The sequence below is a fragment of the Bos indicus x Bos taurus genome, chromosome 2 (assembly GCF_003369695.1).
Source record: "Bos indicus x Bos taurus breed Angus x Brahman F1 hybrid chromosome 2, Bos_hybrid_MaternalHap_v2.0, whole genome shotgun sequence".
Classification (NCBI taxonomy): domain Eukaryota; kingdom Metazoa; phylum Chordata; class Mammalia; order Artiodactyla; family Bovidae; genus Bos; species Bos indicus x Bos taurus.
This window is the reverse complement of record NC_040077.1, coordinates 97,913,873-97,925,997: the sequence shown is the minus strand read 5'-3', so window position 1 is coordinate 97,925,997 and position 12,125 is coordinate 97,913,873. Positions and strand designations below refer to the sequence as shown.

General features: G+C 39.4%; 1 protein-coding gene across 4 annotated transcripts in view; it reads left to right on the top strand.

Annotated features, from left to right (window-relative positions):
* ACADL (acyl-CoA dehydrogenase long chain) overlaps nucleotides 1-12,125 on the top strand; it is a 41,304-nt gene that overhangs the window by 17,073 nt on the left and 12,106 nt on the right. For 2 of the 4 annotated variants that reach the window (XM_027566446.1, XM_027566455.1), the window contains exons 7-8: nucleotides 598-699; nucleotides 1,444-1,557. The exons of 1 other annotated variant lie outside the window; for it this stretch is intronic. In XM_027566446.1, coding sequence (XP_027422247.1) covers nucleotides 598-699; nucleotides 1,444-1,557 — 216 coding nt within the window. The remainder of the gene's footprint in view (nucleotides 1-597; nucleotides 700-1,443; nucleotides 1,558-12,125) is intronic. One more of the 4 variants, XM_027566465.1, reaches the window with a different exon arrangement.

Sequence of the window (12,125 nt, the reverse complement as noted above, 5' to 3'; positions counted from 1 at the left end):
TATATTGTTTATATACAATTGAGTTTACTCAGTTATGCTTTATATATAGAACTATATATAGCACAATCATACCTTTCTTCCTATGCTGGATTCTTAAAATATGCTTTTTCAGAAATGATTGTGGAAATTTATTCCACTGTTTATGCCACTGTTGTCAGCAGTAGAGGTGAATTAGGATATTTTGAAAATCTGCTTTAGAACATTAACTGCCTAATAATACTGTCTATTTTTGAAATTGAATTATGAAATAACAGGAAATATTTTTTCCTACTACTTGGTAATTATTTAGTAATTTTTTTGTTACCAAAAAGAAAAACATGTTTTACTTGATATGCATTAGAAATCCTTAGCGCTCAATATCTACAGAACAGAACAGTATTAGAACTAGAATGACTGTATCACAGTGGGAAAGCCACTTTTGGAATCAGATAGACTTCCATTTGAATCCCAGGTTTACCACTTACTAATTGTGATCATTAACAACTTTAGCTTGTCTGCCAATTTGTTTTGTTTTCTGAATGGCAATACTAATCACCTCATCAGGTTCTTGGGAGATTTAAATGAGGTAATTCTGTACTCAATCGTATGATCCCTTAGGATACTGCAGAATTTTTCTTTGAAGATGTACGGTTGCCAGCAGGTGCCCTACTTGGAGAAGAGAATAAAGGCTACTATTACCTCATGCAAGAGCTTCCACAGGTCAGAAGTATTAAAAGAATGCACCTTTTGATTAGATGATGGACTGGAGTAGAATAATACAGGACTGTATCAATCCATGCATACAGAACTTGTGATGTAGCCAGTCCCTTGACTATAACTTGAAGGTGTACAATACACATATATTTTATATATTATATATATTATTTATTTATATATATTATATATATACATATGTATGATTTTTGTAGACTGGATGTATGAAAATGTATGAAAAAATCATATGTATGATTTTTGTAAACTGGATGTATGAATAAGAGAACTCAAGGATATCCATGTAAAACTTATAAGTGAGTCAGGAAAATAAGATTTTCAGTCCTATGATTCCTTCTTGGAATGATTTTAGTATCTTACCTGCAAGTCAAGAATTTTTAGCTCTTTGTAAGGAAATAGCCAAAATATTTGCCAAGTTCTTTTTCTTTAAATAATACTCAAACAGCTTTGGAATTTCTTTTCTCATAAGTAAGTAAAGAGAAGAGGGAAATGAATTACTTATATATATCTGTATAAAGACAGTCATACATAAAGATAAAAGATTTTTTTAAGAGACTTATTATAGATGATCAAAATAGTCTTATAAATCTCAGTGGGAGTCTTTTCTTATAAAGAGTTAAATAAATTAATCTTTAGGAGTTTTATAAAGATTATTTACGTGATTTATTGTCATTTAAATCATATGAAAATCACTTGTGTAATTAGAGTAATTATCTAATTTTGGGGTTATAGGAAAGGCTGTTAATTTCCGAGATAGCAGTTTCAGCCAGTGAATTCATGTTTGAGGAAACCAGGGACTACGTTAAACAAAGAAAAGCTTTTGGAAAGACAGTTGCAGATTTACAGGTAAGCTTTTCATTGGTATTACATAGTCTCATTTTCCCTGGCAGCTCAGCTGGTAAAGAATCTGCCTGCAATGCAGGAGACCCTGGTTCAATTCCTGGCTTGGGAAGATCCGCTGGAGAAGGGATGGGCTACCCATTCCAGTATTCTTGGGCTTCCCTGGTGGCTCAGCTGGTAAAGAATCCACCTGCCATGTGGCAGACCTGGGTTGGATCCCTGGGTTGGGAAGATCCCCTGGAGAAGGGAAAGGCTACCCACTCCAGTATTTTGACCTAGAGAATCCCATAGGCTGTATAGTCCATGGGGTCTCAAAGAGTCAGACATGACTGAGTAACTTTCACTTTCACATAGTCTCAATTTGCTCATTTGAAATAGGTCAGCTAAACATGAATGTGGAGTAATTTTCACATAGATGATGTCAACTGAAAAATATGCACAACTTAAAAGTTGAGAATTCTGTTTTACTTGATGGACAAAGCTGAGGATGTGAGCCCCAAAGACAGCCTCTTAGACAGCTCTGTGGGACTGGTCCAAACAGGTAGGGAGGAACCAGATATATAAGAGTTTTGCAACAAAACCCAGATAGTTGGAACATCCAAAGATTACAGTTAAAGAGAGTCAGACACTCAAGTTCATGAATTTATTGTTTCTGCAGGGAAGATGCAAGAGTCTGCACTCATTGAAATCACTCCTTTGATATGCGCCTTAACCACCTAGGGCCACTACCCTCTTCTCCACCCTGATTCCTTTCCAGGTGCACAGTTGAAGGCAGCTGCAGTGGCTGCTGGCTCAATGGCCACGATATCCTTGGTTTACCCATATGGCAGGCAACATTTTTCTCCACAATGATACTAGAATCCACGGAAGTGGATGAAATCACTGAGGGAAAGAGTAGAGATTAAGGCAAAAGAGGTTTCTAGGACAGAGTCCTGAGAAAAAAATTATGAGATTTAAAGGCAGAATAGGAAACAAAGAGCCTACAGAGACAATTGAGAATGGACAGTTAGGAGAAAGTAAGTCAGGCAGTATTGTCACTAAAGCCAAGAGAAAAGAGGATTTCAAGTGGGCGGGAGCTACTCAGGGGGAAAATAAGGTGAAGGTTAACGAGTGCCCACTGGACATAATGATATATCGAGGTTATTTTGTTGGTGTCCTTAATGAACTGGTGTAGTGTCAGATTTGGCACCCCACTCCAGTACTCTTGCCTGGAAAACCCCATGGGTGGAGGAGCCTGGTGGGCTGCAGTCCATGGGGTCGCGAAGAGTCGGACACGACTGAGCAACTTCACTTTCACTTTTCATTTTCATGCATTGGAGAAGGAAATGGCAACCCACTCCAGTGTTCTTGCCTGGAGAATCCCAGGGACGGGGGAGCCTGGTGGGCTACCGTCTATGGGGTCGCACAGAGTCGGCCACAACTGAAGCGACTTAGCAGCAGCAGCAGCAGCAGTGTCAGACTGGTGTTAGACTGGTGTGGTGTCAGACCAGAATGAATAGAGGACTGAATGGAAATGAGGAAGTAAAAATGCTGGTGATTGGCAACTCTTGAGAGAAGGGTTGGTAACTTGGAGGTGAGAAGAGAGGGTGGGGAGGGGAATGAGGGAAACATTTGGAGACCATGTGAAGTAAATGACAATTCTTAACTTCTGTTATTATTACTACGATGAGAATGCTAGAGTTATATTTTAATGCCTAGAGAAAGGACTTAGTAAAGAGGGAAAGATTGCAGATATGGAAACTATAATTAAATGTATATGATCTTTGAGAAAGTGTGAGGGTATGGATGCCAAACATCCCTGATAGGAAAGGCCTTTCTACCATTGAAACAGGAAGAAAAGAGGAAAGAATGAGCAAGGGTCGCTCCTCAGTTCATTTCAGTCTCTCAGTAAGGTCCAAATCTTTGAAACCCCATGCACTGAAGCACACCAGCCTTCCCTGTCCATCACCAACTCCCGTAGCTTGCTCAAACTCATGTCCGTTGAGTTGGTAATGCCATCAAACCATCTCATTCTCTGTTTTCCCCTTCTCCTCTTGCCTTCAGTCTTTCCCAGGATCAGGATCTTTTCCAATGAGTCAATTCTTCGCATCAAGTGGCCAAAGTATTGGAGTTTCAGCTTCAGCACCAGTCCTTCCAATGAATATTGAGGATTAATTTCCTTTAGGATAGACTGGTTTGATCTCCTTGCAGTCCAAGGGACTCTCAAGAATCTTCTCCAACAGTTCAGTTCAGTTCAGTCATTCAGTTGTGTCCGACTGTTTGCGACCCAAAGGACTACAGCACACCAGGCCTCCTTGTCCATCACCAACTCCTGGAGCTTGCTCAAATTCATGTCCATTGAGTTGGTGATGCCATCCAACCATCTCATCCTCTGTCATCGCCTTCTCCTCCCGCCTTCAATCTTTCCCAGCATCAGGGTCTTTTCCAATGAGTCAGTTCTTCACATCAGGTGGCCAAAGTATTGGAGTTTCAGCTTCAGCATCAGTCCTTCCAATGAATGTTCAGGACTGATTTCCTTTAGGATGGACTGATTGGATTTCCTTGCAGTCCAAAGGACTCTCAAGAGTCTTTTCTAACACACCACAGTTCAAGAGCATCAATTCTTTGGCACTCGGCTTTCTGTATAATCCAGCTCTCACATCCAGGTACATGACTACTAGAAAAATGTCCAGCTCTCACATCCAGGTACATGACTACTGGAAAAACCATAGCTTTGACTAGACGGACCTTTGTTGACAAAGGTCTGCTTTTTAATATGCTGTCTAGGTTGGTCATAACTTTCCTTTCAAGAAGTAAGCGTCTTTTAATTTCATGGCTGCAATCACCACCTGCAGTGATTTTGGAGCCCCCCCAAAATTAAATTAGTCACTGTTTCCACTGTTTCCCCATCTATTTGCCATGAAGTGATGGGACTGGATGCCACAATCTTAGTTTGCTGAATGTTGAGCTTTAAGCCAACTTTTTAACTCTCCTCTTTCACTTTCATCAAGAGGATTTTTGGTTCTTCTTCACTTTCTGCCATAAGGGTGGTGTCATCTGTGTATCTTAGGTTTTTGATATTTCTCCAAGCAATCTTGATTCCAGCTTGTGCTTCATCCAGCCCAGTGTTTCTCATGATGTACTCTGCATATAAGTTAAATTAGCAGGGTGACAATATACAGCCTTGATGTACTCTTTTCCTGATTTGGAACCAGTCTGTTGCTTCCTGTCCTGCATACAGATTTCTCAGGAGGCAGGTCAGGTGGTCTGGTAGTCCCATCTCTTTAAGAATTTTCTACAGTTTATTGTCATCCACACAGTCAAAGGCTTTGGCATAGTCAGTAAAGCAAAAGTAAATGTTTTTCTGGAGCTCTCTCACTTTTATGATGATCTAATGGATGTTGGCAATTTGATCTCTGGTTCCTCTGCCTTTTCTAAAACCAGCTTGAACATCTGGAAGTTCACAGTTCATGTACTGTTGAAGCCTGGCTTGGAGAATTTTGAGCATTACTTTGCTAGGGTGTGAGATGAGTGCAATTGTGCGGTAGTTTGAGCATTCTTTGGCATTGCCTTTCTTTGGGATTGGAATGAAAACTGACCTTTTCCAGTCCTGTGGCCACTGCTGAGTTTTCCAAATTTGCTGGCATATTGAGTGCAGCAGTTTCAAAGCATCATCTTTCAGGGTTTGAAATAGCTCAACTGGAATTCCATCACCTCCACTAGCTTTGTTTGTAGTGATGCTTCCTAAAGCCCACTTGACTTCGCATTCCAGGATGCCTGCCTCTAGGTGAGTGACCTCACCATCGTGATGATCTGGGTCATAAAGATCTTTTTTGTATAGTTCTTTTGTGTATTTTTGTCACCTCTTCTTAATTTCTTCTCCTTCTGTTAGGTCTGTACCATTTCTGTCCTTTATTGTGCCCATCTTTGCATGAAATGTTCCCTTGGTATCTCTAATTTTCTTGAAGAGACCTCTAGTCTTTCCCATTCTATTGTTTTCCTCTATTTCTTTGCACTGATCACTGAGGAAGGCTTTCTTATCTCTCCTTCCTATTCTTTGAAACTCTGCATTCAAATGGGTATATCTTTCCTTTTCTCCTTTGCCTTTTGCTTCTCTTCTTTTCACAGCTATTTGTAAAGCCTTCTCTAATATTCTTGAAGAGATCTCTAGTCTCTCCCATTCTCTTGTTTGCAAAATGTCTTCAAAAGACTTCCATGTCTTTATGTATCGATAGGGAAATAAGAAATGTGAGTGAATAGGGTTGGAAGTAGGAAGGTTTGAAATCCTTTCTTTGGAGTGAGAGACTGAACACTAGGGACACTTACAGTAAGCTTTCTAGCAGTATTGAGGACCCAAATGAGGTTAGTGATCATGCCTTTATAGCAGAATCTTCTGCTTTTTTGTGTATTAGCTTTACTGCAAGGGTTTTGCTTCTTCCTGGCTTTTGCCAAGAAGTTTAAGGTATTTTCAGAATAACTCAGAATATGGTGACCTTAATCACTAAAATGTCAATCAAATTTTAAACCCTCTAATTTCTTCTTAAATGAAGAAAAAACTTAAAAATAATGCAGTCATCAAAAATCCTGCAGTTGGAAGTATAATTGCAAAGTTCGTTGCAAAGGGAAAAGGAAAGATGAAATACTTTGGTAAGTTTTCAGCACAGCATTATATATGAAGTTAAATTCACGTGTGACTTAAAACTTAGTACAACTCCTTAAGTCTTTGTGGTCTAGGCAAGTTGTATTATCTCTCTCAAAAGTACTTTCTTCTTGGTAAGATGTGAGTAATATGAGTAGGTACCTCATAGAGTTGTTATGAAGATAATACCCATAAAGGGCTTAGAATATTGCCTGGCAACGCAAGCTTTCATTAAAGTTAGCTACTCCAGTTGACCCATGAACGGCACAGGTTTGAATGGCACAGGTCCATTTACATGTGGATTTTTTTCAATAAATACATTGGAAAATTTTCTGAAGATTTTAAGACAATTTAAATAGTGCAGATGAACTGTGTGGCTGAGAAATACGAAAAAAAAAAAAGAAAATGTATATCATGAATGCATAAAATGTGTAGATACTTGTCTAATTTATCATTTACTACCATAAAGTATGTACAAATTTATTACAAAAAGTTAAATTTATCAAAATTTATGCACACAGACACAGGATGCCATTGATTACGCTAGGCTACCATAAAGTAATCATACTGCTGTTTCTTTGTTATCAACACACCAGTCATTTTCTTTTTCATGTAATCTTTTCATTTTGAGAAACACTGATATGCACTATTTGTTTCACTGAGCAAATATGTATTGATTGCCTTCTGAAGGTTGTATGCTCAAATGTAATTTGATAGACATGACTCTGGAAATACTGTAAGCTCCTAGCAACACAAACCGAGTGATACTACTTGTTATCACTCTTTGACTTTCCCGGATATATCCAAAGTGGAATTAGTATCATTTGCTTCTCAAAGCCAACCACTACCCCTTTCACCAAAATTGTTTATATGTGTATATATATCTATGGCTGATTCATGTTGAGGTTTGACAGAAAACGACAAAATTCTGTAAAGCAATTATCCTTCAATTAAAAAATAATTTAAAAAATGCTCTTGCCTTTAGCCCTATTCTGGGTACTATAAAAAGTGAATCAAATAGACATATTTTCCATCCCCTTGGAAATCCTGTGTTTATGAATTGCATATTAAATTACAACAAAAATGACAATATTATTACCCAGATTGCCTGTAGACTTCAGAGCGTTAAATATTATTTGACATGTAACCATGAAAAATATAGAAAATTGGTATCATATTTTCCAATATTAGATTCTTCTAAAATATTTACTTATTTAATAACATACATGTGCATATGTGTAGATATATATGTATGTATTTTGAGAGCAAAAAGATAACAGTCCTTTTCAAAGCAAGTGCCATTTTATTGTTGCCTTCTTTAAAGGTAGTTCACTAAACTTTCACTAGGTGGCAGTGCCATCCTGCTTCTACAGGCATTGGTAAGAGCAGTATTGTTTTCCAAGTAGATGTGTGGTTCTGAGATTTCTGAGATATTTCTTCTGATCTTCTTGTTTTATATAAATAAGTACCTTTGAATAATATTTTCATACTCAATCTAGATATGTATTCAGAGAAGAATGAATAATATGTGTTTATACGTGCATGCTGAGTCGCTTCAGTCGTGTCTGTTTGCAACTCCATGGACTGTAGCCCACCAGGCTCCTCTGTTCATGGGATTCTCCAGGCAAGAATACAGGAGTGGGTTGCCAAGCCCTTCTCCACAGGATCATCCCTGCCCAGGGATTGAACCCGTGTCTCTTATGTCTTCTGCATTGGCAGGCAGGTTCTTTACCATTATGGTTCCAATATTAAATTAAAATAGTAGACTTAAAAAAATAATAATAAAATAAAATAAAATAAAATAGTAGACTTTAAAATGTTATATTATATGTATCCAAATGTCATTTTTATGACCATGTAATGATTCAGTTTCCTGATATCTGTTATCCTAGAATTTTGAATATTTTGGGCCTTTCTGACCACTTGGACACATTTTATAAGATTTATTTTCTTTTTAGACTGGAGATCTACCATACTTAAGTTGCAGTAGTTACAGGATTTTCCTTTTATCTCATCCATAGTCTCCAAAGTTGCTGTCCAGTCTTATGGTTTTCCATGGAATGGACAATACAATAGTAAAATTCAGATATTAAATAATGATAATGTGTGTCATTGATTGATGTTCTCTGTATGCCAGACACTGTGCTAAAAATTGTCTCTCCTTTTTTCTTAGCAACTGCATATAATACATATTACATTTATCCTTATTTTACAGAAAAGGATGCTGAAGCATGGAGAGGTTTAGTTATATGCTCAAGATTTCATAAATATTCTAGCCCTGGAACCTACACTCTAGGTTTAGGTTCCAGAGCTAGTTTTACTGCCTCTAGTGAAAGCCATTCACTAGTTTTATTACCCAGAAATCCAAAGTAGATAGACTCTTCTTCTTTTCCCATCTCTTTCACCCATGGACAGTGAAATGAAAATTCAGTGTTTTTTTCTGCTGCTGCTGCTGCTAAGTCATTTCAGTCATGTCTGACTCTGTGCGACCCCATAGACGGCAGCCCACCAGGCTCTCCCGTCCCTGGGATTCTCCAGGCAAGAACACTGGAGTGGGTTGCCATTTCCTTCTCCAATGCATGAAAGTGAAAAGTGAAAGTGAAGTCACTCTGTCGTGTCCAACTCTTCGCAACCCCATGGACTGCAGCCTACCAGGCTCCTCCGTCCATGGGATTTTCCAGACAAGAATACTGGAGTGGGTTGCCAGTGCCTTCTCCCATTCTTTTCTAACACAAGCTTTAGTTCTTTCCTGTGTGGTATATGCTCTTCTAAGAGGACAAAGTATTAGGAAATAAAATAGGATAGGTAAAAAATAACACTTCTTCCTTATATTTCTCCAAAAAGGTCTTAGACCTTGAGTGTGGGATTGTGTGCATGCATGTCAAGTCATTTAATCATGTTTGACTCTTTGCGACCCTGTGGACTGTAGCCTGCCAGTCTCCTCTGTCCATGGGATTCTCCAGGCAAGAATACTGGAGTGGGTTGCCATGCCGTCCTCCAGGGGATCTTCCTGACCCAGGAATCAAACTCGCATCTCTTAAGTCTCCTGCATGGGCAGGAGGGTTCTTTACCACTAGTGCCACCTGGGAAGCCCAAGTGTAGGGTTAATTAACTGTAAAATCAGATAGTAAACCTAAATTGTTATAGTTTATCCTTGAGTCATGCTGTTTAAATGAAATACTGGGCTCAGAAACTTCTCCAGAGTGTCTTCTAATTCCATAATTCTGTGTTTTTAAGAATTGTATTATTCAGAACTCAGAAAGAGATGCTATCTGATCCACTTTGCAACTTTAGGGGAAAATGCTAGCTTCAGTAGTATCTATGAGTGACTAGTAATAAATGTTAAAAAATACTGCTGTGAGCATGCTGATCATTCACCAAAGGCACCTTGCTAATAACAGGTGGTACAATTATTAGCTACCATAGTTTCTGAAAGCATGATGCATTGTCTGCAGTGAAGAGCAAAGACCAAATCTGTTTGGTAACACTCAGCTCAATGCCACAAATATGTAAATATTTACTCTTTATCCCCAAAGAGTAAATTATGTGCTCTTGCAGGCATTAATTCCTTCAAACCTGTGCACCTGAATGCACAGCAAGAATGTTCTAAATGAGCCCATCCTGGTCTGAAATTTAACTTTAGCTTCTAGAAGCTCTTAGCATTTTCATCAAAGCAGTTCTCTTATGAGATAGTTGGGCTTAGAGATCTTGATTCTGTTGTAAATAGTGCATAAATTCTTAAATCTGGGCTTCCCTGGTGGCTCAGTGGTAAAGAATCTGCCTGCCAGTGCAGGAGACATGGGTTCAATCCCTGATCCAGGAAGATCCCACATGCCTCGAAGTAACTATGCCCTTGCACCACAGCTACTGAGCTAGTGCTCTAGAACCTGCAAGCTGCAACTATTGAGTCCATGTGCCACAACTAAGAAGCCTCCTTGCCAATAGCCCATGCGCTCCAACAGGAGAAGCCACTGCAACAAGAAGCCTGTGCATTGCAACTAGAGAAAAGCCCAGCAACAAAGACCCAGCACAGCTAAAAGGAAATAAATAAATAAACAACCATTCAAAAAAATTCTTTAATGTGCCATCACATGCTGTGCATGGGGTGTGCAAAAGTATATTGAGACTTGTCAGATTCTTCCTTATTTTTCAAATGAAGTCTCATAGGTAGTGTCATTGATCTACACCAATACTAAGCTAAAAATTCCATTTCAGGGATTTTCATGAAATATACACTCATCTGTTTTTAATGTGTGGGAGGGTATTGCTCCACTATTTTGTTTCCTATTCCACTTTTAGATTTTTCTGTGAGTAAATTCGGATGTGTGGGGTGGGAGTGGGAAATTTTGTGCTGACTAAAAGGTAGACATTTGGCTTTGTTAAATATAAATGAATAGAAAGGGAGATTGAAAAAGTAAGGGGAAGTCTGAGAAAGGAAGAAAGTTTTGGTGTAACCTGTCACATTTTGAATTAGAGGCCAACAGAGGTCCATGTAGTCAAAGCTATGGTTTTTCTATTAGTTATGTACGGATGTGATAGTTGGACCATAAAGAAGGCTGAGCACTGAAGAATTCATGCTTTCAAACTGTGGTGCTTAAGAAGACTCTTGAGAGTCCCTTGGACAGCAAGGAGATCAAACCAGTCAATTCTAAAGGAAATCAACCCTGAATATTCACTGGAAGAACTAATGCTGAAGCTGAAGCTTCAGTACTTTGGGCACCTGATGCAAAGAGCCAGCTCATTGGAAAAGACCCTGATGCTGGGAAAGATTGAGGGCAGGAAGAAAAGGAGACGACAGAAGATGAGATGGTTGGATGGCATCATTGACTCAATGGATGTGAGTTTGGGCAAACTCTGGGTGATCATGAAGGACAGGGGAGCTTGTAGTGCTGCAGTTCATAGTGTCGCAAAGAGTCAGATGCCACTGAACAACAGCAATACAAGAGGTGGAAAGGTGTGGTACCAACCTTCCCACTGCTTGGTTTTAGAATCATTAGAAGTCAGTGTCATTTTCTGTTACCAGAGAGGGACGGAGTAAACTCAAGGGAAAGGCAGTCGGGTTCTTCAGCAGCACAGTAGTTATGTTGAGACACGTATGGGGAATCTGTCCCTTAGAATGCCTTTAGCTGACATACTGTGAGTTTTGCCTGGTCCTGAGTTTTATTGTACTCCTTTTCTACTCTTTTCCAAAAATGGAAAGTACTCTAACGGTCTCCACCACAATAATGCTTTGAAGGGTTAGGTTTTATGGTTTGAGATGTTGTAATGGCAGCAAACGAGGGTCAGCACCCTCTGCTCCTTGAAGCCTTCCTGGGAGAAGGCTGTCATGGTTTTGAACTAGACATTGTGCTGGTGAGGGGGCTTCCCTGGTGGCTCAGATGGTAAAGCGTCTGCCTGGAACGCGGGAAACCTGGTTCAATCCCTGCGTCAGGAAGATCCCCTGGAGAAGGAAGTGGCAACCCACTCCAGTACTCTTGCCTGGAAAATTCCACGGAGGGAGGAGCCTGGTGGGTTACAGTCCATGGGATCGCAAAGAGTCAGACACGACTGAGCAACTTCACTGGTTCACTGGTTGTGGAGGTGGAGTGCATTTATAATTTCTAGTGTGAGTTTCACTGTGCCATCAACTTAGTGCCACTGTCACTGTCTTCCATGCCTTTTATCAGCCACAGTGAAGATCTCACTTAGGTTCCAAGCAGAATGATCAAAACTCTGTTTCTATCTGAATTTCCACAGGAACAATAAAATCAGGAATACAAGAAAATTGGATTGAAGTTAGAGCCATCAAGAATAGTTGACGCTGGTCTCGATAGAATGATTAGAATAGTAGAATGATTAGAATGCTGTTAGTTGTCTATGGCCAGCAGGAGGAGGTGAATAGGTATGTTGACACTGACAGTTGCAGACCATGCAGTTCAAGTTAAGGACCGTGCGAGCTACTGAAAGAGGTAAGAGG